The sequence below is a fragment of the Rattus norvegicus genome, chromosome 2, assembly GCF_036323735.1.
Source record: "Rattus norvegicus strain BN/NHsdMcwi chromosome 2, GRCr8, whole genome shotgun sequence".
Lineage (NCBI taxonomy): Eukaryota > Metazoa > Chordata > Mammalia > Rodentia > Muridae > Rattus > Rattus norvegicus.
This window is the reverse complement of record NC_086020.1, coordinates 25,320,895-25,347,946: the sequence shown is the minus strand read 5'-3', so window position 1 is coordinate 25,347,946 and position 27,052 is coordinate 25,320,895. Positions and strand designations below refer to the sequence as shown.

Genomic DNA, 27,052 nt, shown 5'->3' with positions numbered 1-27,052 from the left:
TCCAGAAGTCCTGACTTCAAATCCCAGCAACCACATGGTGGTTCCCGACCATCTGTAATGGAATCCGACGCCCTCTTCTGGTGTGTCTGAAGATAGCTACAGTGTACTCATAAATAAAATTGAAAAAAGAAAAGAAAATAGCTTCTTTTTTAGAATTTTGAAGGTGGGTTGTTTCTTATTTTTATTCCATTCTTTCTTCCTTTCCTAAAGACATCTCAAACTCTATGAGTCTAAAATCAAATTCAAACTCCACCAGAAACCTACTTCTAACACTAAAACATATCACATCTCCTTTACAGTATACACAATGCTTTGGTGGAAGCTATGATCATCACCCTTATCCTCACCCTGATAGATATATTTCAAATACATTCATGGGCTGTGCACTTTTTTATGTAGAAAGCAGCAGAAACATGGAGTTGCAGAAGTAGTTAGTATTCTTTGCATTTATGTTAGCAGCTTGTTATATCCAGCACCTGGGACCTTGGCAGCTGGCATGTGTCCGGTTTACACAGAGCAACAGGCTGACAACTGGGACATTCCGCAATGATCAGAATTTACACACTCCAACTCTCTTCCTTCAATTTCCTAGGTTTCCCGGCTTGCCAGCGGGGTCTGCTTGAACTAGGTTTCTTGTTTTCCGATATCCCAACTGTGCTTTCTGGTACAACCTACCACACAGAGCCTGTTCCCTGGAATATGCTTTGGAGAGAACTCACCTTAAAATAGACAGACAATAATTTCCTTGTCTCTAGATTTCCTGGCTGCCTTCAGTCTTTCATTGTGGCATGTATGAGGCGCTCTCCTGGTCTTTATCCACTGTGAAACTGAGATCAGCACCTCTAGCCGTAGGAAATATCACATTCAAGTCTAAGGATGGTCACAGTGGCACATGTAACCTTCTCCTGTGCCTCCCTCCTTTCTAGTGGAGGTTTACGTCTGCATGTGTTTGCTGGCCACTTCAATTTCCTCAGCAAACAACTTGTTTCTTCTTCTGACCGAGTCACTGAGTCCTGCAGATTCTGGATCCTGGGAGCTTTCAGGTTGTGTTCACTGCAGGAAAGCATGATTACTTCATCTGGTGCACTGCTCTGCAGAACTGATCTTTTTCTTCTGTATGAGCTGGCCTCTCTCCCTTGATGGAGATAACTTCTGGAAAATAATTTTTATTCTTGATGCTCTATACCCTCATCTTCCTGTTGAAAACTAAGGCTGTGACTTAATAGCTTAAATAATTTTGTATAAATGTAGTTTCCAAAAATCCTAGTCATAGAAGACAAACAAAATAACACTAAATCTGATATTATCAACTATCAATACTATGTTATTCCTAGACATGCTAATAATAGTAGATTGTGTGTGTGTTTCATTATGCTTTCTTTTTCTTAAGGACTTTCTCAACTTTCCTGTAGGGCCACATCCTTGTCAAGTGCTGCAGACATTGTATTTTACAGACACAGTAACTATTCATTCCTTTGACATTTAGGCTCTTTCCAAATTTACAGGAAGATGCTGAAACAATTAACTTTCTTTGTGTGTGTGTGTATGTGTGTGGTGGTATGTGTGAGTGTGTGTGTGTGGTGGTGGTGTGTGTGTGTGTATGTGTGTGTGGTGTGTGTGTGTACAGTGTGTAGGTAGTATTGAGGTGTGTGCATGTGCGTGTGGTGGTGTGTGTGTGTGTGTGTGTGTGTGTGTGTGTCCCCTGGTAGGCTGCCTTAGGAACATGAAGAAAGTATTCACTGGTTTCAGAGGGTTATAAAAAGAAAAAGAAGATGCAAAGGTAGTGGGGGGAGTTGGAATGAGTTTCTGGTATGATTAAGACACATTGTAAACCCATATGAAATTATCAAGTGAAAGATAAAAAAGATCATACTAATTTACAAGGCTGGGCAGAAGTACTTCCTTTGACCTGATGATATGAACCATGCTGAGAGGAGAGCCATTTTAATGCTCACTTTTTTATTTTTATAAAGTTTAGTTTCTAACTTATTAATTTTCATTTCAAGCAGTATCCATTCTCAATTCATTATCTGAGTTCTTAACAGGAGCTATTAAGCTTGCGATTACTTTTTTGTAGAAAGCAGCCTATTCTTGTTCTGTCACTGTAATATCCCCTGGAATCTCACTGAAGATGAGAAACAGAAAGTTTCCATGTTTCAGACCTTACATAATCTTCCACCTGCTCTCGTCTCCACGGAACACAATGGAGTTCTCAATTTACCGATTTTCTGTCTGAGTGAACAGAGCTTTGCAGCAAGTGTGATGTGCACAGAATAATCCAGTCTCTACTTTGATCTAATTTTCTTTTAAAGTCTGAGTTTCAGCTCTGCTGTTTAAAGCCCATTCCTGCCTTTGGACTTATCCTGTTTCTGTGAGCCCCATATTAGCGCAGGCTCCAGGGGCACTATTCTCTGGGGTCCTCTGCACACATGACACCCTATGCAGATGCTGCTGAGCCACTTGAGGCCTCATGGGAGGGGCGCTGAGACCTTTATAGCAAGTGGTATTTCTTAAGGCATATTTAATGTAATCCAGTTAGCTTAATGGGAAATAAAAACATTGATTAGGATTATATGGGGCTGGGGGTTGGGGGTGGCTTAGCAGTACAGCATTGGCCCAGCATCCACAGGGCCTTAGGTTCTATCTCCACAACACAAAACAAATGTGTCTTCCCAGCCACCCCTCCCTAAAGAAATAATTACTCATAGATTGCAAGCCAGCAGAAGTGGTCTTATAAAATGCATCCTTTTAGGAGAAGCAGTAGGACTTGGGAGCATCTTCATGTTAGTCTTTCTTTTCATAGACTTCAAACTTGTACTTGATGCCTTTTTCCTCCTGGATCTCAGAGAGGACGCCTGGGTATCTGAAAAAGAAAATGTTTTCATGAGATTCAATTCAACATCCACTGAAACATCAACATCAAATTCAACATCACACTGAAGTGTGGCTTCCCTAACTTCCCACTCCAGGGCATCAGCAGTGTGGGATGGGAATTGAGTTTTCCTCCCTTTTCTTCAGCATGGCAAGCCACCCCTAGGCCATACCCACAGCACTCAGCAACAGAAGGAAACAGCAACCCAGTTGCTAGAGAGTGCAACGCCCCAAATCTTCTTCATTTAGCATTCATTATCTTTCCTCAAAAAATGAACCCTAGGTCCTATTTCTCTTGTATCTTACCACACTACCAATGAGCTACTAGGCAAGTTCTCAGGAACCTTTTATAAGTTATCACTCAAATCACATTTCTAAGAAAAGAAAAACAAACCATCTCTAGCTGCCTGAAACCGGTCCCAGGCAGACACTTGGTTTCTTGATTTATGGACACGCCATGGCTTTACTAGCCTGGTGATATGTGGCATACCATGACTGCCTGTTAGAGCCACAGTGCACCTGCTTTTTCCACCCTCAACTGTCACTTAGGCCTCTGCTCAGACCCTCTGGCTGTCGGCCTCCCAGGGAATGCTCCCAGGTCCGTCCAATGATGACAATGCGTCCTTATGATGCGGCTTCATCCTAGACCGCAAGAGAGGGAGCCACGGGCTGCTGTTTCCATCTTTTGCTCTCCTGGGTACTTGTCTGTCCTTCTTTCTTCACAGAATAGCCTGTGTCTGACATGGTCCTTAAAGTCCCTTCTCCTGAGGTGATACTGCAGACTCACTCTTGCCAAGGATGCTTCCAAAGACTTTACAATGTCTTGTGTATATAATACTGGCACTAGTTACAACATGGAAAAATTGTGGATGTGTCAAAAAAAAAATTTGTCTTGTGCCAAAAGAAGCAGCTCTATTTGCTAAGCATTCCCTAGTCTCTCACTGTTCACTCTCTGTAGTACTCCTGCCTTTTGAAACTGACTTTACTAGGCCCATTTTCAACTACGATTTGAGTTTCTTTGGAATGAGTCAGGAAAAGTCACATCTGCATATTTTTTATGTGTAAAATCCAGCATCAGGGCTGTCAATCACTAAGATAAAGGGAAAGTACCAAGAGGCTCTTTCAAGAGCCAAGAATAATAAACTCTGTTAAGTGACTGGTTAGATATGTTCCCTAGCACATTACATGCAATCTTTCTGTAAAACTAAAATCGAACTCTTCTTAAACCAGTTTTTCCCTCTACTATCTTTCAGTCTTTTAAAATAATGGTTATAATTACAACCACAATTCTAAACTACTTTGGTTTTGAGATAGGATCTTATTCTGTGTCTCAGGCTGACTTTGAACTTGCAGGCTCCTCAGTGCTGAGATTATAGTTGTGAACTAGTACCCCAGCTCAATTCCAAACAAAATCTTGAGAACTGTACTTGGACTCTGTGTGTATGTGTGCGTGTATGTGTATATGTGTGTGTTTGTGTGTCTGTGTGTGTGCATGTGTGTGTTTGTGTTTTACATACATGTTCCTGTATGTGCACTCACCTGGGGGCCAGAGTTGTTTTCCCAGGTCCACTTGCCAACCATTTACACTGAAGATACCTTTAACTCCTAAGCCATTTTCCCAGCCAGGACTTGGACTCCGAGTTCCAGGCCCACAGGAATTGGCGTACTACCTATCCTTAGGCTCCACCCACTTCAAGCATTAAGAGTCAGAATAAATAGCAGCTCTGAAATAATAAAAGATTACAGCAATCCAGAGATGACTGGGTTGAAGCTCTCAGAGGCCAACACAATCCTTGAAACAGTTTTCCGTAAGAAAGCAAACTGCAGCAAACAATCAAATGGGCATTTCACCAGAAACACGGGCTCTGGTGGAGACTTTGCCAGTATCCTCAAGAGTCAAGAGGTAGTGGGATCAGAAGAGGAAACACCAGAACATGTAAAATTTATTCCATGGTGTTCCCTGATGAGGGGCATGGGTCCTAGCTTTGGAACCAACTACCAACTCTGCTGTGGTATGCAGGAGTCTGCCTTCCAAGGCAGCATGTGTTAAAAGCCTGGTCCTGTGTGATGATGGTGGTGGTGGTCTTTTTTTTTTTTATCTGTATATATATATTTATATTTATATAAAAGACCAATAATAGCAGTGTGTTATGCATCAACAGCAGCAACAGCTTTTCCAGGTTCTGCAGTCATCTGAACAAAACTGTAGAGACATCCAGCACACTCCATTTAAAAAAAAAAAAAAAGTAAAAAAACAAAACCCAAGAAAACAGCACAGTTCTGTTACTCTTGTGGTACCTGGCACCATTTTTTTTTTTTTTAAATTAGCTTCTCAATCATCATCTGGAAAGAAAAAATTCTGAGCAACATCATTAAAAACAGCTCTGATAAAGCACGGTCACTACTACGTATCATAAAGCAGGTACAAGCTATTTTACATCCACAGAGGTATGATACAGTACTGTCCTACATCTATAATACTAGCGGATACAATTTAAAAGGCATTATTTGAGACTTGATTCTACTTTTCCAGCAGAGGGCCCAAAGGATGGTGTGACACAGCTTTGTAAAGAAACATACTCTAGACAGGATTTCCTTTCACTAGTGGCACAGTTCTAAGGATTCATTCTCTCCATGAATGTCAGCTAAAACCGTTATTAAAAAAATGAAATATCCCTAGAACAAAACCGTATAACCACCGGATTCACATGAAGATGACCTGGTGGAGACAAGCTGGACCTCACCTTACCAACAAGCTATCAAATCTGTTATGTTTAAACAGTGAGACCTCCAAGGAAGGAGATGCCAAGTAGTGCTTCAAAGCTTCGGACCACAATCAAACACAGCATCCTTTTCAACAGAAGCAGAAGCTCATCTGAATATGCTCAAGGATGCTGACATCAACATTTAATCATCTCCTCACTCATCCAGGAAGAAGGGGAGATCAGTTACTACTGTACTTTATTGTGTTCAACCAAATCACCATGTTACAAAAATAGCAAGCTGCCATAATAAAAAATAAGGCTCCTCTATCCAGCACCAGATAGCATCATTTTACTTTCAAGCCTAGAAATTGCACACTTGTATATAAACCAACCGAAGATGAGGATTGAGAGTTCATCTTGGTGGATTTTTCCTTTGATGAATATGAAGTGTCCTTCCTTATCTTTTTTGATGACTTTTAATTGAAAATTGATTTTATTTGATATTAGAATGGCTACTCCAGCTTGCTTCTTCTGACCATTTGCTTGGAAAGTTGTTTTCCAGCCTTTCACTCTGAGGTAGTGTCTGTCTTTGTCTCTGAGGTGTGTTTCCTATAGGCAGCAGAATGCAGGGTCCTCATTGCGTATCCAGTTTGTTAATCTATGTCTTTTTATTGGGGAGTTGAGGCCATTGATGTTGAGAGATATTAAGGAATAGTGATTGTTGCTTCCTGTTATATTCATATTTGGATGTGAGGTTATGTTTGTGTGCTTTTCTTCTCTTTGTTTTGTTGCCAAGATGATTAGTTTCTTGCTTCTTCTAGGGTATAGCTTGCCTCCTTATGTTGGGCTTTACCCTTTATTATCCTTTGTAGTGCTGGATTTGTAGAAAGATATTGTGTAAATTTGGTTTTGTCATGGAATATCTTGGTTTCTCCATCTATGTTAATTGAGAGTTTTGCAGGATACAGTAACCTGGGCTGGCATTTGTGTTCTCTTAGGGTCTGTACGACATCTGTCCAGGATCTTCTGGCCTTCATAGTTTCTGGCGAGAAGTCTGGTGTGATTCTGATAGGTCTGCCTTTATATGTTACTTGACCTTTTTCCCTTACTGCTTTTAATATTCTTTCTTTATTTTGTGCGTTTGGTGTTTTGACAATTATGTGACGGGAGGTGTTTCTTTTCTGGTCCAATCTATTTGGAGTTCTGTAGGCTTCTTGTATGCCTATGGGTATCTCTTTTTTTAGGTTAGGGAAGTTTTCTTCTATGATTTTGTTGAAGATATTTACTGGTCCTTTGAGCTGGGAGTCTTCACTCTCTTCTATACCTATTATCCTTAGGTTTGATCTTCTCATTGAGTCCTGGATTTCCTGTATGTTTTGGACCAGTAGCTTTTTCTGCTTTACATTATCTTTGACAGTTGAGTCAATGATTTCTATGGAATCTTCTGCTCCCGAGATTCTCTCTTCCATCTCTTGTATTCTGTTGGTGAAGCTTGTATCTACAGCTCCTTGTCTTTTCTTTTGATTTTCTATGTCCAGGGTTGTTTCTATGTGTTCTTTCTTGATTGCTTCTATTTCCATTTTTAATTCCTTCAACTGTTTGATTGTGTTTTCCTGGAATTCTTTCAGGGATTTTTGCGATTCCTCTCTGTAGGCTTCTACTTGTTCTCTAAGGGAGTTCTTTATGTCTTTCTTGAAGTCCTCCAGCATCATGATCAAATATGATTTTGAAACTAGATCTTGCTTTTCTGGTGTGTTTGGATATTCCATGTTTGCTTTGGTGGGAGAATTGGGCTCCGATGATGCCATGTAGTCTTGGTTTCTGTTGCTTGGGTTCCTGCGCTTGCCTCTCGCCATCAGATTATCTCTAGTGTTACTTTGTTCTGCTATTTCTGACCGTGGCTAGACTGTCCTATAAGCCTGTATGTCAGGAGTGCTGTAGACCTGTTTTCCTGTTTTCTTTCAGCCAGTTATGGGGACAGAGTGTTCTGCTTTCGGGCGTGTAGTTTTTCCTCTCTACAGGTCTTCACCTGTTCCTGTGGGCCTGTGCCCACCTGATCAGGCGGTGAGGTCTCTCTCCCACGGGGTTTGGGAGCAGAGAGCTGCTGCGGGCCGGGATCCGAGGGTGTGGGACTTCCAATAAACACAGGAAGTGCCCGGTCCTAGAGGAATTTTGCCTCTGTGTGTCCTGAGTTCACCAGGCAGGTTTCTTGCAGGGGAAAAGTTGGTCCTACCTGCGGTTCCAAGGCTCAAGTTTGCTTGTGGGGTACTGCCTAAGTCCTCTCCACTGTGGCAGCAACCGGGAAGATCTGCGCCGCTCTTTCCGGGAGCCTCCGTGCACCAGGGTTCCAGATGCCGTTTGGTGTTTTCCTCTGGCGTCTGGATTTGCACAGAGTGCAGTCTCTTCTGGTTTTCCAGGCGTGTCCGCCTCTCTGAAGGTTTAGCTCTCCCTCCCACGGGATTTGGGTGCAGAGAACTGTTTATCCGGTCTGTTTCCTTCAGGTTCCGGCAGTGTCTCAGGCGCAGGGGTCCTGCCGCTCCTGGGCCCTCCCCTACGGGAACCCAGAGGCCTTATACAGTTGCCTCTTGGGCCAGGGATGTGGGCAGGGGTGGGCAGTGTTGGTGGTCTCCTCCGCTCTGCAGCCTCAGGAGTGCCCACCTGATCAGGCGGTGAGGTCTCTCTCCCACGGGGTTTGGGAGCAGAGAGCTGGTGGTGGTGGTCTTTAAGCCTGATGTAGGTTAATGGGAAGTATGCCCTCAGATGGGACTTGGAGACTCCCGTTTCTCTCTGTCTTCCTGAGTCCAAGTGTGAAGGCTCTCTCTAGGGTTGCCTGTCATTGTGAGCCATCTGCTGAGGTCTTTACCAGCAGCCATGCGGAGGCTCATAGCACCCCTTTCAGGCTCAAGAACTGTGAGTCAAGAACTGTGAGCTAAATATTTCTTTTCTAAAGTTAGTCTGCCTCGGGCGATCTATTAGTGATGATAAAATGGAGTAGCATAGCTCGACCTTTTGTCTTAGCATATTTTTTTTAGCTCATTAAACAGAATACTGCTGATATAAAACTTTTGGGCCTGCTGGTTTGGTTGAGGTCTCATGATATTTGAGACTGAAATTTTCTTCCAAGCAGCATCAGTGAACAGAACAGAGCTGTGTGGGATCGGCTGGCACGGTGCTGCTGAAGTAACAGTTGTACAGGCGAGGACTTAAAGGAAAAAAGGCCAGTGCATCGTAAAACCACCGTCTCGGTGATATGGACTGTGGATCTCAGGCTTCATCCACTTTCTAATTCATTTTCCACTCACAGCAGTCCTTGCTTTTATCTGTATTTCATCTTCATTTCAATACTGACTGAAAAAAAATCCCATCATAAGTTGTATGATGTTAATGAAAGATACTGTGTTTGAATGGAAACCTGTATAAACTAAGAGTAATATATCAGTATATGAAGACAGTGGGGATCAAGATGAACTTGAGTGAGCTCGCCCCTCATCTACATAAAAATACCAGATGTGATGCCGAGATTGTATATCTAATGCTGTGGAGGTAGGCACAGGAGATGTTTGGGGTTTGTGGGCCAGCCAACCTCCTAACTGAATTCCAGGCAAGGAGAGACCAGTCTCAAAGAGGACAGTGTCCTCTGACCTCTATGTGTAACACACACACATACACGCACGCGCACACACAGCCTTATACCCCTTCACTCCAAGGTTCAGGAATCATTGCGGAAGAGGGGTTGCAAAAATTTTAAGAGACAGAGATTAGTGGGTGGTTGCAGAACAGATTTCTGGACAAGAGAAGACTGCATGTTATCAAACCCATGCAAGATCTGAGCACGGGGAGACCAAGCGTGGAAGTCCCATCCCCCAGCTTAGGAATGACTGATAACTAATGGCTGCGGGGAGAGGAAGAGTCATTTCTCTTCAGAGGTGTGGACTCTGCACTACTGACTGCACTACATGGACTTAGGGTGTTAATAAAACAAAACAAAAAACATGAAATTGTGAGTGAGTAGTTGTGGGAGGATAGGAGAGGAATCAGGAGATGAAATGGTGTGGGTTTGACAATTTTTTTAAAAAACCTAAATAAAATACAAACATACATAAATACCCATGGGGCTGATGAAAAGATGGAGGGGATGGAGAATGACTAAAGCTCATTCTCCACTTTAGCAGCAATGAGAAGCTCTCCAGTGGATGGAGGCTTAGACAAAGGCCCAGGGCACAGCAACTCTATTACCTTCTAGACAGAGAGCACTTGCTGGGCTGGGTAGTGTATGTCAATACAACAGAAGATGAGGGCATCCGGGAAGGAGGAATCTTAATCAAGAAAACATTCCCATCAGATTGGCCTATATTATCTGTGTGATTAATTGATGTGAGTGGTCCCATCCCATTGTGGGTGGTGGTACTCATGGGCAGGTCCTGGGGCATAGAAGAAAGTAGGCTGAATAAGCCATGGGAGAAAGCTGGTAAGCAGCACCCACTCCTCCTTCCAGGCCATGCCCTGACTTCTTTCCATGATGCACTGTTACTTGGAAGCACAAAATGATACAAACCCTTTCTTCTCCAAGTTGCATTTTGTACGGTAGAAACCCTAAGACACTTACTGTCTAGAGGTTTCCCTTTTCCTAATCTTAAAGAAAGATTAAGGTCTCCTCTTAGGGAATCCCCTCTATTCTGTGTTAAGGAGGCTGCTGTGATGTTAGTGCAGGTCAGAGAACTCATGGTTATCAAATGCTGCACTGAAACAGGTGTTTGTTCCTGTCGAGTGTCATTTAGAATGTCCACATCACAGCAATGGCCTTGTCCTGTCTTAGTCCACTCACCTCAGAATCCTGTGATGGCAAAGAACCAACACACACTATTCCTAGCTTTTCCAAGCAAGCAGACTCACAGCTTCCTAAATCACCCTGTCTACCTCACACTGCAAGTCAACATATCCTGATTCTAAGACCAACTAAACATTGATAATATCATACACGACTGTCTTGTAGAGATACAAATAAAAAATCCCTAATAAAATGGTAGTAAACTGACATAACTAACATAAAAAAAATCTCATACAATTCTTAAGTAGAATTGACCTTGGAAATGCAAGATTAGTTTAATATAAAAACCAATCATGTAATATACAGTATTAATAGTGTCAAATAGTTCAGAAAAAACATGTGGCAAAATCCAACAGTTCTTCGTGATCAAAGCACTTAATGAACTAGAAATCAAAGGGCCCTTCCTCAGCAAGAGAAAGTCATGTGCTTTCCTCCTGGGACCATGAACAAGATGAGTAAGATGTTTGTCTAATTTCCTAGTCAACCTGCTGGAAGTTCTGGATCAGATACACAGGCAAGAGAAGGAGATAGTGACACCTGACTAGGAGACAGTAGAGCTGCAGAGGACACTAACAGGGCGGCTGACACTTTCACCTTGGGTTCATTTCACTAGTGCTAAGAAAGGACTACCAACCCTAACCGTTAATTCTACTCCAGAGTTACAGGGTATCAGAGGAGTCCACTAAACAACTATCAACAAATATAGACAACAGTTAAGCTCCAACTGTGAAGTTACAGGACACCAGCTATCGTGATCTGTAGTTTTATACACTAGCGTGAAGAACCTGAAAACCGCAGCCTCCAAAGGAATAAAACATTCTCAAAGCAGTGTACGAATGGAATGCTCAAGCATTACTTACGGGAAGAGAGTAAACACCTACCTATGTGAAAAGCTCTAACAGGCTTCATACTGTTTAGAGACAGTTCTCTTCAGAGTGCTCTATGGATAGAATACCTATGAGAATCCCAGGTTGCTCTCTGTCAGAAACTGGCATACTAATATACATTCATATGGAAACCCAAAGGACCCAGAACGGCGGAAAGCAGTCTTGAGAACAGATCTGAGAGGTTTTGCTTCCTGATGACAGTTATATGTAGTAAGCTGAGTAAAGTGGCTGTAATTCCAGCCCCTGAGAAATGGAAGCAGCTGGTCATTCTTGGTTAGCCAGTGAGTTTCCAGGACAGCCTGGGCTACATGAGACTCAGTTAAAACCAAAACAAGACTGTGAAGTAGTAGCATGACACACATAGAAAATGGGAAAGAACTGAGAGTCCAGAAAAATACTTTCACATTTATGGTCAACTGAAATTGTGACTATAGGAATGAGTGTAAGTACAGCAAAACCACAGAGCTCGGTCTCCACAGGTGAGTGTCTTGATGTGTCCCTATGTCAGCAAAGCCGCTGGCTTGCTATTTACAAGTCAGAGAACCACAGTGGCATTTAAGTTGTCAAGGATCCTCAAGGGCCAGCACCTTGGAAATGTTTGGATTAGAACTGGCAAGCCTTAGAAGGTTTTTAAAGGAAGCTGATGGCACAGCAGTGTGGTCTTATTGCTAGTAGGAAAATAGAAGAAATGAGAAGGGAGAACTGAGAAGTATATTCATGCAATGTGAGAATACACAATTTAAGCAGAAGAGAAAATACACAGGGTATGATGTTCACACAAGCATTTTAGAAAATGACCAACTGTGGTTTTCAGTTTAAGCCCAAACAAAGGCAGGACTCGAGGGGCTGCTTCTTATAATTCTAAAGCACTTCAGAACCACGGCATTTAAAGGTTATGTGGTTCTAGAGTGCCAAGACTGCTACTCTAAAGCTTGACCATCCATTTATCCAGACTAAGTTGTTATGTTTCTTTAGGGGATGTGTAAAAAGCAAATTTATACTCAGAGGATAATTACTAGACACAGTTGGACTATATGGGAAAATGTGTTAAGCACTGGTCTGAAAGTGTTGACATAACTAACTTTTTCTTTTCCTGTTATAGCTAACTGTTTGAAGTACTTTTAAATTAAAATGCTCCAAGGTTTCCAATCCTTGGAGTTTCCAACTGGAATCACAGGGCAGCCTTTCTTCTCCACCTTCACCACACTGGCAGGTTTAACCTCTGGCTCATCTTTCCCCAAATCTAGACTTCTTCTGGTTCCCTCCAATGCATCTGTCACAGCAGCTGGGACAATGTCCTGCCTCAGAATCCTCTAAGGCAGTACTCGGCGAGACTCACTGGCCTCCTCCTAGCTGACAGAACAGGTCAACTTCCTTCTTACCTCAGGATCCACTGTCTGTTTTCTGCTCCTGGGACATGTGGCTGTTCCTTGACATCTTGATCTCAGTGTAGATGCCTCTGGTCAGAGGATCCCTCACACATGATCACAGTACCCAAAAAAGACAGCACTGTTTCATGCTGTCACTGGCCACCCCCTCCCACCTTGCTATAAAGGCCTTGTTTCTAGGGCAGTCAGCAGCACCAGCAGGCAGAATCATCACAATTTTCACAGTGCCCAAGATAGACCTGATGCCCCTAGAATGAGCTAGTGACCGCTGCTAGATGCCATTAAAATCATTAAAGCCTGAGTATTTCCAAGTAAACATTCTTATAATGTATCTTTGTAGGGGCGCAAACAAACCTCTATTTCTGATCTGGCACTGGCAACAGACCAAAGGAACAACTCCCCAGGTCTAGCTTAGTGAACTAGTGAGTTTCTTTGTGTGACTTACAGGAGTATGGGTGACTAACTAAAAGGCAGCTAGTAAGTGACATCAAACAAAAGCTGCCTCCCTAGCACTCCTGCACAGCAGGCAACAGGCAGACAGGCAGGCAGGCAGACAGCAGGCAGGCAGTAGACAAGCAGGCAGCAGGCAGCCAGGCAGGCAGGCAGTAGACAAGCAGGCAGCAGGCAGCAGGCAGCAGGCAGCAAGGCAGGCAGGTAGGCAGGCAGACAGGCAGGCAGGCAGGCAGGCAGGCAGCAGGCAGGCAGTAGACAAGCAGGCAGCAGGCAGCCAGGCAGGCAGGCAGTAGACAAGCAGGCAGCAGGCAGCAGGCAGCAGGCAGCAAGGCAGGCAGGTAGGCAGGCAGACAGGCAGGCAGGCAGGCAGGCAGGCAGCAGGCAGGCAGACGGCAGGCAGGCAGGCAGGCAGGCAGGCAGCAGGCAGACAGGCAGGCAGCAGGCAGGCAGACAGCAGGCAGGCAGGCAGGCAGGCAGGCAGACAGCAGGCAGGCAGGCAGGCAGGCAGGCAGGCAGGCAGGCAGGCAGGCAGGCAGGCAGATCACCCATCAGTCTCTTGGTCCCAGCAGCTGCCATCAGTCACATAACTTCTAGGGAGACCTTGTTACTCCTAAGCTTGATAAGCTTCCTGCACATTATAAACTGAATTTGCTTCCTGAGTCTTAAATCTTTTCTCCTTCCTCCAGGAGGGCACGCTTCAGTTAGGAAGAAACAGCTACCTAACATCAGCTAAAGGAGTTTTCTTAAAGACAGTAAAATTGGCAAGCCCTGTAACTCATCTGTGTAGGTTAGCTTCTGAATAAAAAATTAAATGAACACGTATATGTGAAAAAAAGACACTACATTCTTATGCCACAGAACATGGAGAAATCTAGTTGCGCTCCTTTAGAAGCTTCACTCCTATTGGCTAGAATTCACAGTGCTGGAAGGTGATATATGCGCTATCAGAAAAGAAAAACCCAGGCAGTAGACAGTCTCACCTACCTTGACCTCTGTGAGACACAGTAGTAGCAACTGTAGTAGCAACTGCCTGCAGGAGACACTGGTTCAACACTTGCATGAATGCTATGGGAGTGACTAACTGCTTCTTCTTTGTAAAAGATCACTCCATGAGATGGAACCCATACCTGACACAGTCAGCAAGGCTACCTTAAACTTGAAGATAGACAGGCCATGGGCCCTAGGGGAAAGCCTACTGTTATTCTGCTAAATTAACATAGCAATAAGATGACTCTCAGTAACACATTGTTATACCTGCAAATGCTCAACTCTCATCAGAGAAGTTACTTTGTGCAGTTGATGACAATTAACACAGAAACCCACAACTGGTCACCAAGGAGAAAAAGGGGCTTTTAGAATATGCAGCCCTAAATGTGATGTTCATGCGCGTATGCACACACACACACACACACACACACACACACACACACACACACACACACACACTCCTTCTCTCAAGGTTCAGTGGTCTACATGGGAAAGGGAGAAAGACTGTTAGCCAGAGGTGGCAGGTGACTGGGGAACAGTGCTTTCCAGACAGGACAGAGCAGATGCACACAAGAGCTCACGGTGACCGTGACAGCATGCACAAGAGCTGCACAGGCTCAAGACAAACAAGACGAACCCCACCCTTAACCAGCTGACAGTGCTGCAAGGGGAAGTTAGTTTTCTTCAATAGAGTGACCTTGTGTCTAACAACCACACTCCAGGGCTGGCCCCAAGTTTAGGAGTTCAGCCATGCAGATTAGATTCCATGTTCTTTTTGTTTTTGTTCTCAAAGAGAGAAAACATGACCTGGAAGAAGGTGGAGGAGGGGTATGAATACGATCCAAATATATTGTATGAAATTTTTAAATAAATAAAAATATTATTTAAAAACTATCTTTCTACATAACACATTGCTACTTCAAATCAAATCTGAAAAAATTTACTCTTCTCTGTAATTCTTTTTCCTCTTTTCATTACTAATCTATTTTATTTAACACTTTGGCTTCTGCTGCGGAGTTAATTTTCATACATATATGCCATCGTACTTTGCTCTTGCTTCCCCCTTCTTTCTGTAATTAGTCCTTAAAGTGCTTCTCACTAATTAATAATTGCATACTTACTCTGGGAGAAGTTTATATTTCTCCAAATCAATTTCTGGGAAGAATGTGTCACTTTCAAACTCCTGCATGATCCTTGTCACAAAGAGTCTGAGGTGGCCTGGCTGATTCATGGCTTCCTTTAAAACAAAACACAAGGAATCACTCTTTAACCTGTGTTGAAGTGCAAAGAGACTGGAAGCTACTTGTTTTAGTTGCTTTTGCACCAGGCATTAAATGCATGTTTACAACTGCTCACACTTACTAGGTATAAAATATTTTGAAAAAAGACTTGCTTGTATTTAAACGATGCTGGTATCTATGTTTGTGTGGGTACACGTGTGTGCGAGCACTGATATTTGTGAAGGCCGGAGGAGCTCGAGTTGGAGATGGTTGTGATGTGGATGCTGGGATCTGAGCTCAAGTCCTCAGAAAAGCATCCAGTGCTCTTCACCTCGGAGCCATCCCTTCAGTCCCCTGAACTTACATATAAACCCTCTGCCCTGAGGCTCAGTCACGCGACAATAGCACTAGCCACAGTTAGTAACTGGGAAAACATGTCCTGGCCTCTAGCTCATCATAGTTTTTGTTTAAGTTGAAGCATTCAGTCACACTGCTTTTCTTCCTTTGCTCTTTTAAGGTTCCCCCTTATGACTTGGTTGCAATTCCAAAGAGAAGTTTGCATCTGTACACTTGAGTAAGAAAGTATCTTTGTGAGGTTGCCACTGTTGAAAAATACCCTGGGAACACTCAGTATACCATTTCTTTAAATTAATTATTTACTATCGTCTTTGTGTGTCCGTGCGGGTGAATGTGTCTCTGTGTGCCTATGCCAGAAGAGGCTATGGAATCACTCAGAGTTACAGAAGTTTACAGGATGCCCTGCGTGTTATGTGGGTGCTGGGATCTGAATCCTGGTCCTCATGATTGTGTAGCAAGAGCTTTAACTGCTGAGCCATGTCTCCAGCCCCACAAAGACGGTGGTATACCTTTCTTACTCTGTCCTTACCTAAAAGCGCCCCCATTTCTCTGTAAGCATCTTGCCTCTTGTTGATTATGGCGCTCAGTCTGTTCTGGTCAACAACTTTGCTAACCAGTGTCTATGTTAAGTTGATAGTCTCTATGGACAAAATGGCCTTGGAAGAAATAGCTTATATTTTTAATGGAAAGGATGATTCTTATATTTTTGGTTGTGAGCCTAGCCTTTAATGGCTGAGCCATCTCTCCAGCCTGGAAAGGATGATTCTTAAGAGCAGATCCAAGAAAGCATTAATAACTATCGATCCTCAAACATCCATAGGAAGAAAAAAAATACATGCATATATAAGATTTTAAGTTGCTAACTTCCAAATACAAGCATAGAGCACTTTTTTTTCAGTATTTTAGCTTATGTTAAATCATTTATTATCACTGCTGCAATCAAATAAATATTCTACTAGTTTACAAACCAGAAAAGGACTAACTGCAGCTGCGTCTGCAGCTCTACATCAAAGCGGGGTGAGCTTTCCATAAAGGGACACATAGTGAATATTTCAGGCGCAGACGGCCACAGGCTTCTTGCTCTTGGTGACTGCACTTCAGAGCTGGCATGGAGGAGGGATTAAAGTACTGTAACATGCCAGCCTGCTCCCCGTAGGCCCGCACTTTCTTACTGTAGAGCTAATTATGTAAGTGCATTTAGTCCTTAGTCTATGCAACGTATCTTAATCTGAGACAACATTACAGGGATGTGAGATACAGAGGGTTTATAATCAGTTTAGCAATCTGTAAACTTCTTTCTCGAATCATTCCTGTGTACACACGTTAACATATACCCAAAGGGCGGGACTGATTCATCTTCCACATAAATGTTAGTTAACCTTTCCAAAGAATAGCCAAACAAAGAAAGAAAGAAACTGGAAGTCACTTGGTACCAAATGGCACCAGGAAAAGAGTATTTTCTGCTTTCCCCATTATCTTTCACTACGCTATGAAACCATGCTGTCCCCTGCTGCCCTCAGGCTGCTTGAGGTCCTGAGGAAAAGTTTCCATATGTTTGTGTGTGCTGACTGAGCCCAAGCTCTTCTCATCATGGCATTTATCCTGGAGGCAAAGCCACAGCAGCACAGCCAGGGCACATCTGGGGAGTTGAAAGCTGTTCCATATAAACACTATGCTCAAGAAATCAGACTGATTCTTAAACTGAAAATAACTAGTATTTTGAATTGAAAATGACTAGTATGTGGGAGGAGCTTGGCCAAAGAACACAAGATTCCAGTTACACAGGAAGGATAAGATCTGGGGGCTCTGCCGCACTGCATGGCGACTGTGGTTAGGAACAAAGTCTTACATTCTGTGCTCTTGAAATTGCTCGGAGCTGATTTCAAGTGTTCTCATCACACAGAAAAAGCAAGGTGATATATCTCAATTTAGCCACTCTACAAATACACGTTTCAGGTTGTCTGATTATTTGCCAGTTTAAAAATAGACTTAAAAATAAGGCACTGAGGTTGATGGGAGTGGGTGGGAGGGTGAATCTGCTTAATGTACATGAAATGTGGTGTAACATCATAATGTAATATGACATTTTATACACTGACATATACGTGCTCTATTTATAAATGACTGGTGTAAATGATAAACCTTACCCTTGCCTTTATGTTTATTTTGCATGACAGTGTCAGATAATGGACTCCTGTGTGGCTTACGGGGAGGGCAACGTGCTGCTTCCTACGTACATGGCGGGGAGCGGGGGAGGGCGTCCCTCTGTTTACCTACAGCTCTCCTTACCTGGTAGACAGAGCTGCCTCCGACTACCCAGACCATGTCCACTTTACTTGCTAGCTCTGGTTGTTCAATAAGTTTTAAGGCATCATCCAGACTTTTGGCAAGAAAATGAGCTCCTTGTGGTGGTTCCCTGAGGTATAAAAAAAGAAAGAATTAGGGTTCTTGTAAAAGTCTGTCCATATTAGTAAAATAATCCGAATTGCAAGCAATCTACACTATGAAAACTTAATTCTTCCAACTCTGAATACTCAGAACGTATATGGCCAGTGTCCAACATCCACTTGACATTTCATGCCGGAATAGTACTTGCGAATCAAAACATACAGCCATATGTGACCCTGCACTGTATCTGTGGGAAAACACCCTCAGCAGGAGCTGTCTCTGCTGTGGAGGGGGTGAAGGTCAGGGTGGAGACCGAGGGACTCTCTGGAGGTTTAACAGGGTTAGGTAGGTTACCGTGTTAGCACTGAGCTCAGGTTCTTCTCCACCCCACCACGGCAGATGCAGCTCCTGCTCAGGTTGTCTCCCACTACAGATACAATGTGGGGTCACACATGGCACTATATTAACACCTCCACAGAGCAACATGGGATCTTAGCTAATGACCTCTGCGAGGCATCTGGGGGATATGGACTTGTTTTGCCCTTTATTCTGAAATGTGTGGACAAACAGCAGCAATCAGATGGGTGATGGCGACCAAAGCAGCACAGTAAAGTTAATGGCAGAGTACATGCAGATGTTCAATGGCAGAGTCCACAGAGTGGCTGTGCAGATGTTTAGTGAACAGTTCTGTCAGTTTGAATACTGACCTGATTAAATATTAGACAGAGAATATCCACACCATCCTGAAACATCTGAAGCAGCATTCAGATTGTTAATCTACAGGGGAAAAGAACTTTCATATTTTGAACAATATAAAAAGAGGAAGTATTTGAAAATGAGCTTGTTGTCAGTTATATAACTAATACTCAGAAAGGAAAATGTTAAACAAACTCAAGGCTTATGTTGACTAGCTCAATTTCAGATCTCAGTTTTGATGGTGAGGGGAGTTGCAATTCCCTTTATAAATGAGGAAACTTAAACAACCAGGCTTTTATAGTGATTAGACATAGATCAGAAATTATTAATTCAATGTCAAATTCTTAGCTGGTGCTTTAAAAGGATTACTTACATAACTGTCTTTGAACTGGTAGTTGTAACAATGATTAATCAAGAACTAATGTGGACTATTCACTTTACAGGTGGCATTCTCCCTTTCTTCTCAATTTCTATTTTACTTTTTCACTCTCTGTCAATATGCAAGGGAATTAGGATAGTGCAAAAATATATTTGGACTTATGCTGGAAAATCAAGACAGAACAGCGGAGGCTGACATGAGTTAAATGAGCTGAGCTATCCCTAAAGGTTCCAGGGTAACTTAGGGACAAGGCTGCGTACGACCATGTTCAAGGACAGAATAGGTAGGAGAAGGAGGAAAGATTCAGTCATGGAGACGATGACCTAGCTCATAAGTCATCTATGGTGACTGGAATGGTTGGTGGTTTCAGTAATAGAATGTTGAGGTCAGGATGAAGTAAGGGATGAAACACAACAGAAAATGCTGATTAAGAAACTGATACAGTCTAAAGCTGAGAGCAGTATGATCTCCAGAGGGACAGGAATGGCTTGCTATGCCTGAGGTCCCGGGTTTGATTCCCTGTATACGCAGAACAATAAGAAGTCACCCATGAAGTCCTGAACTTAATTGCTAACCCAGAGCTCCCAAGAGCAAGAGAGCTTCCCTGGTCTACAGAGGGTCTTTACTATTTTTTCTGAAACGTTGTCCAGGACCCAGAGTCTGATTTATAGGCACTCAGAGTATGCTCCCAATTAAAAAGGGGATTCATGTAGAAAGAAATATAGTGCCCTCAGTAACCTTTGCATACTCAGTATGGAATTTACCCTGTCTAAAGATTGAACGAACGCAAGCCCCTTACTTCCAAAACCATTCCTCCATGACTTCTCCAAAGCAGAGGAGCTCTCCTGTCTCCCTTTGCCTCGTGCTTTTCTAGGAGCTTTCAAATAACTGTTGATTGATGTTCTTATGCATAGGTGGGTGTCTTAAACAGCCCACCTATCTAGGTCACCACACTGAGAGCTTCATTTAAAGAAGGGCTCCTTTCAATCTTGAGGTCACTCTGGCTCTTTATTTTAGGACATTTTCTTGGTCATAGTAACTCTCAAGGCAAGTTTTCAGAATGAAATGATCCTCTATTAGTTGTAATTAAGTAATAATCTTGTAATAGGTTGGGAGAAACTAAAGAGAAACAACACATGTTTGATATTGAATCAGATCCTAGAATAATAAAAGAACAGTAATGGGAGAATGGTGAAATCTGAATAAACTCTAGTTTATTTAAAAAACCAAGGCAGACTCCTGGTTTGCACCTGTGCTGGGAACAAAGCCTGTGCTCTGGATGCAACCCATTCAGCCCCCACCCCAGTTACAGCTCAGTTCCCCAGGTATTCTGACACATTCAGGATCACAGGATACCCCAAATCCAGCCCCAATACCAGGCGGAACCAGGAACTCTGGGCCCCAAGATGCAGGTACCCCGCCCAGCCAGAGACCCACACTCCTTCTGGTTTGCACCTGTACCTGGAGCAGGCCTCTGCTCTGGACCCCAACCCCCTCAGCCCACACCCAAGTAGCAGCTCACCCCCCACCCCCCGGGGGGGGTGTTTCTGACACATCCAGGATCACAGGATTACACAGGCTCCCGGGAGGGACAGGCTCCAGTCAGACAGCAAGGCCAGCTAACACCAGAGATAAGCAGATGGCAAGAGGCAAGCACAAGAACATAAGCCACAGAAACCAAGACTACCTGGCATCATCAGATCACAGTTCTCCCACCACAGAAAGTCCTGGACACACCAACACACCAGTAAAGCAAGGTTCAGAACTAAATTCTCATCACATGAAGTTGGTAGAAGACGTAAATAAATCCCTTACAGAAATAAAGGAGAATACAACAAGTAGAAACCCTGAGAGAGGAAACACGGAAATCCCTAAGAGAAATACAGGAAAACACAAGGATGAAGGAATTGAACGAAACCGTCCAGGATCTAAAAATGGAAATAGAATCATTAAAGAAAACTCAGAGGGAGACAGCCCTGGAGATAAAAACTCAGGGAAGAGATCAGCGGTCATAGATGCAAGCATCACCAACAGAGTACAAGAGACAGAAGAGAGAATCTCAGGGGCAGATGATTCCATAGAAAACACTGACACAAGCTGTCGAAGAAAATACAAAGAGCAAACAGTTCTTAACTCAAAACATTCACAGAATCCAGGACACAAGGAGAAGACCAAACTGAGAATAGTAGGTATAGAAGAGAGTGAAGACTCCCAACTCAAAGGGCCAGCAAACATCTTCAGTCATGTGAGCATTACCACTGTCTCGTCCCTGTCAGCAGGCCTCCTTATCCCCCACATCGCTTCTATTAAAGTTACAACTTGACTGCCCTGAAAGTTTGACAGCAGCATCTCCTCTCCAGACCTTAGTGACTCTGGGGTTACCTTGAGGAGTCATTATTTTCCCATAAGGGGTTAGAGGCTAAAACCCAGGCTCTAGGAAAAGCCTGTATAAGCGATAGTGACAGCCATGTGGAATGCTAGTCCTGGGGTACAGCACCTGGACCCAGCTCTGAACATGGGTAAAGGGAAAACCAAGTAGAGAACCCAGAGATTGAAGAAAAAAAAGAACCCTAATACAGTCTTCCCCTAAATGATATTCCAACTTCTCCAAAATACTCAAAAAAAAAAAACAAAAAAAACAAAAAAAAAAAAAACAAAAAAAAACCCCCTTCAAAACCAAAACCAAAGCACTCCACTCAATGTTATATATAAGCACACAGAAAGCAACCAAATCCAATTACATACGCCACAGGGGGTCATAAAGGAGAAATCAGACTTATCATTTGAGCAGAAATGCTGGTTCACCCGAACATCTCCCCCACTGAGATTTCTTTATGTTTATTTTAGCTCAAGCTGGCCATAAATAAATTTGAGTAGTATTCAAGAATATGTTATTAAAAAGCCCTTGGGAATAGCAATATAGCCCGTGAATTCGGGCTCTTTGCGAGGAGAGTGAACACCAGAATATCCTAGCAACCAAGACGGGAGCAGCAAGAAGATGGAGGCAGGTGGTGAGAGGCCTATCATGTGTTCCCCATCAGCTGAGTCGACCAATGCAAATGTTTGCCTACGCCCTTCCAAGTTTTAACCTATGCCATTGTAGGAGGCGCGTGGGAGGAACCCTACATAAAAATCTTCGCATGCAGCTACGAAGTGTTTTCTCTTCCTCCCAGGGCCGATCTACCTTCCCTTCACTCTGGTGCTCGTCTGGTAGATGTAAGCACATCTATGACGACTTCGTTTCAAACCACCAAAAGGCCTTAAGGGTAGAGCTGAGACCTCCCAGGGGGCCAGAGCACCACTGGAAAGTTCCAGCTTGCTCTCCCTGATGTCTGTACTCCAAGGTTCTGATTCACATGACTACCTCACATCCGTGAAAGCCAACCCCTACACCGCAATAAGCTCATACACAAGTATAGCTTCTACCGCATCTGCTTCTCTGCATGGGTTGGAATAAAAGACACGGGAGTGGCATTCTTGACTGCAGGCCAAACAAGTAGTGCCTGCTACTCTACGATGGTGCATGGTTGTTGATGACTATGTATTAATCTAAGGGAGAATAGTCAATATCCTTAATCCTAACTTTCTCTTAGACTGTAGTCATATGCTGACCAAAATCATCCAAACTAAAACTCCTTTAAGATCCAGGCAGTTATTTCAGTAAGCAAACACTGGTAGCAACGACGATGTCAAAGTCATGGTCAAGGTCAAACTATTACTTTTGACTTCTAGCTCGTCTTTTCCACCTACCCTAGGTAAGTCCTTCTTCTAATAAAATTAATTTTATTAATTTTATGTGCGTAAGTGTTTGCCTTCATGAGTGCCTGTGTACAATGGGCATGAAAGCGTGATGCTTTAGAAGCCAAAGGAAGGCACTAAGTCTCCCAGGATTAGTGTTACACCCAGTTGTGAGCTGCCACATGGGTGTTGGGAACCAAACTCAGATCCTCTGGAAGAGCAGTCAGTGTTCTCAACTGCTGAGCTATTTCCCAGCCCAACCATCTCAGGTTCTTAAGACATTTCCAGTCACAAAGAAGGAATTAACTATTCAAATGTTAAATTGGAAGATACCTTGCAGACACTTCCTTCTCCCCGATCCCTGGGCCATTTCAATACTCTGAGATGTTCACCTCTGACACTGCATAAAGAACCCACAGCACGTGGGTATTGTGGCTAACTACAGATAGCAGAGTACATGTCCTTCACAGCTTACCGCATTTAGAGTCCATTTCAAAAATGGGACAACCACTTCGATTCACTGAAACTTAAAACGTAGGCACTTTTAGTTTTCATGCAGTTAGAGACCAGTTATAAATCATATTATAACTGATAACTAAGTCTATAGAATAATGGTTTGAGGGAACTTGCAGAACTGTTACCATATTTTTTTTTTCTAATTCTTAAGGTGATAAAAATCAACCACTTAAAGGAACAGAATTAACTTGCCCCATAGTGTTAAGTGGCCACTCAGCTTCTAATGAATTAAGATATTCAGCTAGGCATTGTGACTCAGCGGTTTAAGCTGTAGCTAATGCTCTGGTCTCTTTAGGGGGTTGAGTTCTGTTGGTACTGACTGGTTTGGATAGTGAGACATTTATAAGGCACTGGGGGGAATAATACCATAAAGTATCTGCTGTGCATGGACAAGGACCCAAGTCTGATCCCCAGGACCTGGAAAACAGTAAGTTTAGCTTGGATCTTACTGGTCAGTTAGCTTAGCCTAATAGGTGAGGGCAGATTAGTGAGAGACCCCTGGGCACAGAAACACGGTGGACAGAGCCTCAGGAAGGACACAGAAGGGCCATGTTCAGTTTTATGTGCTTGGGTGCACACATGTGCACCTGCCACACACATGCAGGCAAACAGACTCCCCCTCCCCCCCACAGATGTTCATCACCTCATTTTAGCCCTGGGAAACAGATCAGATTCTTGTGGTGAGCTCCTGTTATAGCACTTACTTGAGTTCTCTACTGAGAACTATATTAATTCTGTCCTTTAAAGGTCGATTCTTCTCAGGAATGGAGAACCAGGTTTTCCTACCCATAATCACCAGATTCTGTTTACCTATAAAACCAAGCAGAAGGGATATCAGAAAACACTTACTTGTTCAGTATATTTTCAGTGACATGCATAGGCAAGATGGTTGTCATAGTGACATCTAGTGGCTATCCTTTGGAAAAATTAAGATGAACAGCTTTACCTAAAATTCAGATTTAGTTCTCATTAACTACATATAGTACAATTTTTCCTTTTGGCTCATCAAATTTATATCATTTACTTAGGTTTTAATCCATTGCAACCATGTATAATTTCAGTTCAAAGTGCTCAGGTTGATTGGATTTTGTGATTCACTAGATAACCTTATATGCTTTATTAGACTCTAACTAAAATGGAGAATAGTTCCTACTCCCAGAATTCTTGAGATTAAATGTGTTTACCATCTAAAACTACTTTTCTCTGACTCACCTATCCTGGAGAAATAATACCTACCTATATGTATATTCAAGGTCATCTCTACCTGTATTCAAAGGTCAAGAACCTTTGTGGAAGAGGGGGCAGAAAGAACATTAAGAGTTGGAAGAAGGGGAAAGAGCTGTGAAAAGCTGACTTTTGGCCATGACAGGGCTGCCGTATGTGTGCATCAATTTCTATCAGGTCCCTGCACAAGATCAAGCCAGACAAAATTCAAGTATGGAGAAGGAGTCCCTGAGGCCCCACCCATAGCTATTGGTAGTTGATGGCTGCTGAGAGAGGGAGAGTCAGTCTATCTTTTGGGTCTGGGCTGATTGCTCATGCCCTAGTCAATGGCCACACACAGGGTTATTAATAACAAGTAGAACGTGAACTAGGGAAGGAGAAGGGAGCACAGGAGGAGTGAAAAGGTAAATGGATATAATCAACATACACTGTATAAAAATATAAAACTTTCAAAGAATAAAAATACATTTAAAAAGTACTGTCATGAGAACTGTACATACAGCTTCCCCGTTATTTAATTACTTGGAAGACCTTGAATTTCAGACATCCCGATTGAACAACAATTACCGTGTTATATTTAGAGATCTTTAAGAACATGATTTGTGGTGGCTAGAGGGATCGTTTAGCTGTTAAAAGCACAGTAGAAGACCTGGGACAGAGGCTCACAACTGTCTTTAGCTCTAGTCTCAGGGAACTGATATCCTCCTCAGGCCTCCGTGGGGACCAGGTCCACATGCTTTATATATACAGGTATGTAGGCACATTCAGAACAGACATTAAAATTAAAAGTAAATAAATTTTGAAAAAAAAATTTATCCTGTGTGCCTTGTGCACCCACAGGCCAGGCCAGGCAGTGCAATCAAGGTTTCTCACTGAACCTGAAGTCTACAAATCTGGCTACAGGGCAAGCACCATGGGTCTTTCTGTCTCTGCCTCCCTAATGCTCCTCGTATTGTTATGCCACTGTGCCCAGGTTTTTATTCTGGGGGTAGGTTTTGAACTCTGGTCCTTAGACCTCAGACTGACTGGACCATTTCCCCAGTCCTGATATTCAGGTTCTTGAGAGTAGACTGTGTTAAGGTGGCATTTGCCAACTTGTCTACTATAGTGACCTACTATGTTCTCTACTGTTGTTCAACATCTGTTTTTCTGTCAGCTCTGCCATCCCTCTTGAATGATAAGCAAACATGTCTGTTAGGGGAAATTACACCGCATGTCCTTACAATTACAAGCAATTGAAACTACCTCATAATTATTGCATACCACTCCTCATTCTTTTATTTCAAGTCAGTCACCCAGACTGCCTCACTGAAGACCTTCATCCCACCATGCCTTCCTGAAGCCCCCAAATCCAATAGATTTAATTTTTTTTTAAAGCCTCTTCTCCCCTGCACTTCTCTCCATTTACACAATAATTTTGTCTTCCAGTAACAATTCTAAATACCAGCTCGGGTCTCTATTCAAAGCGCTAAATTTTGCTGCTGATTCTGCCCAGTTATATTCGAGTTATATGCACTTGCTAACAACATATCAAGCATATGTATTTTTATAAACTCTGGGAATCATACAAAAATTTCTGGCAAGAAATAAAGATCCCAGATTCCCAGGGGAGACTTCCTACTCCTACCTCTACATTGTAAATCTTGCTTCAAGCAAACACTAGAATCCTCATGACTTAATAACTCCACATTACCTTCTACTGAAGAGGTTGTGGTCATTCTCTGGAAGTACTTGAACTCATTCCTGAAAGAGAAACACTGTGTTAACCAGTCATGTGTGTGCTCAGGCTCCAGTCAAAGACGAAAGGTGCGAGCCCCAGTGTGGGAGGTGGTGTTGGTGCTTTTTCAGTGGCCGGACTTTGCTCTCAGCCAGGGAGCCTGTGAGCAAAGGCTGGCACGGCAGGGGGATCACCGCGGGCACGGATAGCTTGTCCTCTAGCTGAGGCCGGCAGGGCCTACCAGCTCACGCCGGTCTCCGAGCAGGTCGGCCTGCGCGTCCAAGCCAAGCGCCCGACCCTACTCAGTGAACCGCCTAGGTTTCCCGAGCTCAGCCCAGTTAGTACCTGAGCAGAGGCCAGGGTAAGTCTCCGTTCTTGCCAATGCCCATATTTTGGGACACGGCGACGATGCAGTTCAGCGGACGAACCATGTCTGCAGCGGCGATCAGACCCCACCAGCTTAGAGTGCCGTCAAGTTTGGCGCGAAATCGCAGCCTGGAGCTGAGTACCACTAAGGCAGCTAAGGCCCCGCCCTCCAAGGCCCGCCGCGCATCCTATTTGTGCAGCTAAGGCCCCGCCCCCACAAGGCCCACCCCGCATCCTATTTGTATAGCGAAGGCCCCGCCCCCATCAGGCCGCGCTCTTCACTGGTTGCGGCGTGCGCGCGCGCGCAGGCGCGAGGAAGTGCGGCCGCGCGC

At 43.4% G+C, this 27,052-nt stretch overlaps 1 protein-coding gene across 2 annotated transcripts; it reads right to left on the bottom strand.

Moving 5' to 3' along the window:
- Positions 1–1,942: 1,942 nt before the first annotated feature.
- Positions 1,943–27,052, bottom strand: Dhfr (dihydrofolate reductase). Of its 2 annotated transcripts, NM_130400.2 has the most exon segments (6): positions 2,675–2,863; positions 15,241–15,356; positions 17,986–18,112; positions 24,118–24,223; positions 26,331–26,380; positions 26,700–26,871. In NM_130400.2, coding segments are annotated over 6 exon segments (564 nt in total). In that variant the 5' UTR covers positions 26,786–26,871; the 3' UTR covers positions 2,675–2,784.

What these genes read in the sequence shown, in the direction of transcription:
- Dhfr (XM_039101710.2), bottom strand. Translation starts at nt 26,785, where the DNA reads ATGGTTCGTCCGCTGAACTGCATCGTCGCCGTGTCCCAAAATATGGGC. An exon ending in TTACCCTGGCCTCTGCTCAG is followed by an intron (nt 26,381 to 26,699) that starts GTACTAACTGGG and finishes TTTCTCTTTCAG; the next exon opens with GAATGAGTTCAAGTACTTCC. An exon ending in GTTCTCAGTAGAGAACTCAA is followed by an intron (nt 2,864 to 24,117) that starts GTAAGTGCTATA and finishes TTTCTTTTTCAG; the next exon opens with ATACCCAGGCGTCCTCTCTG.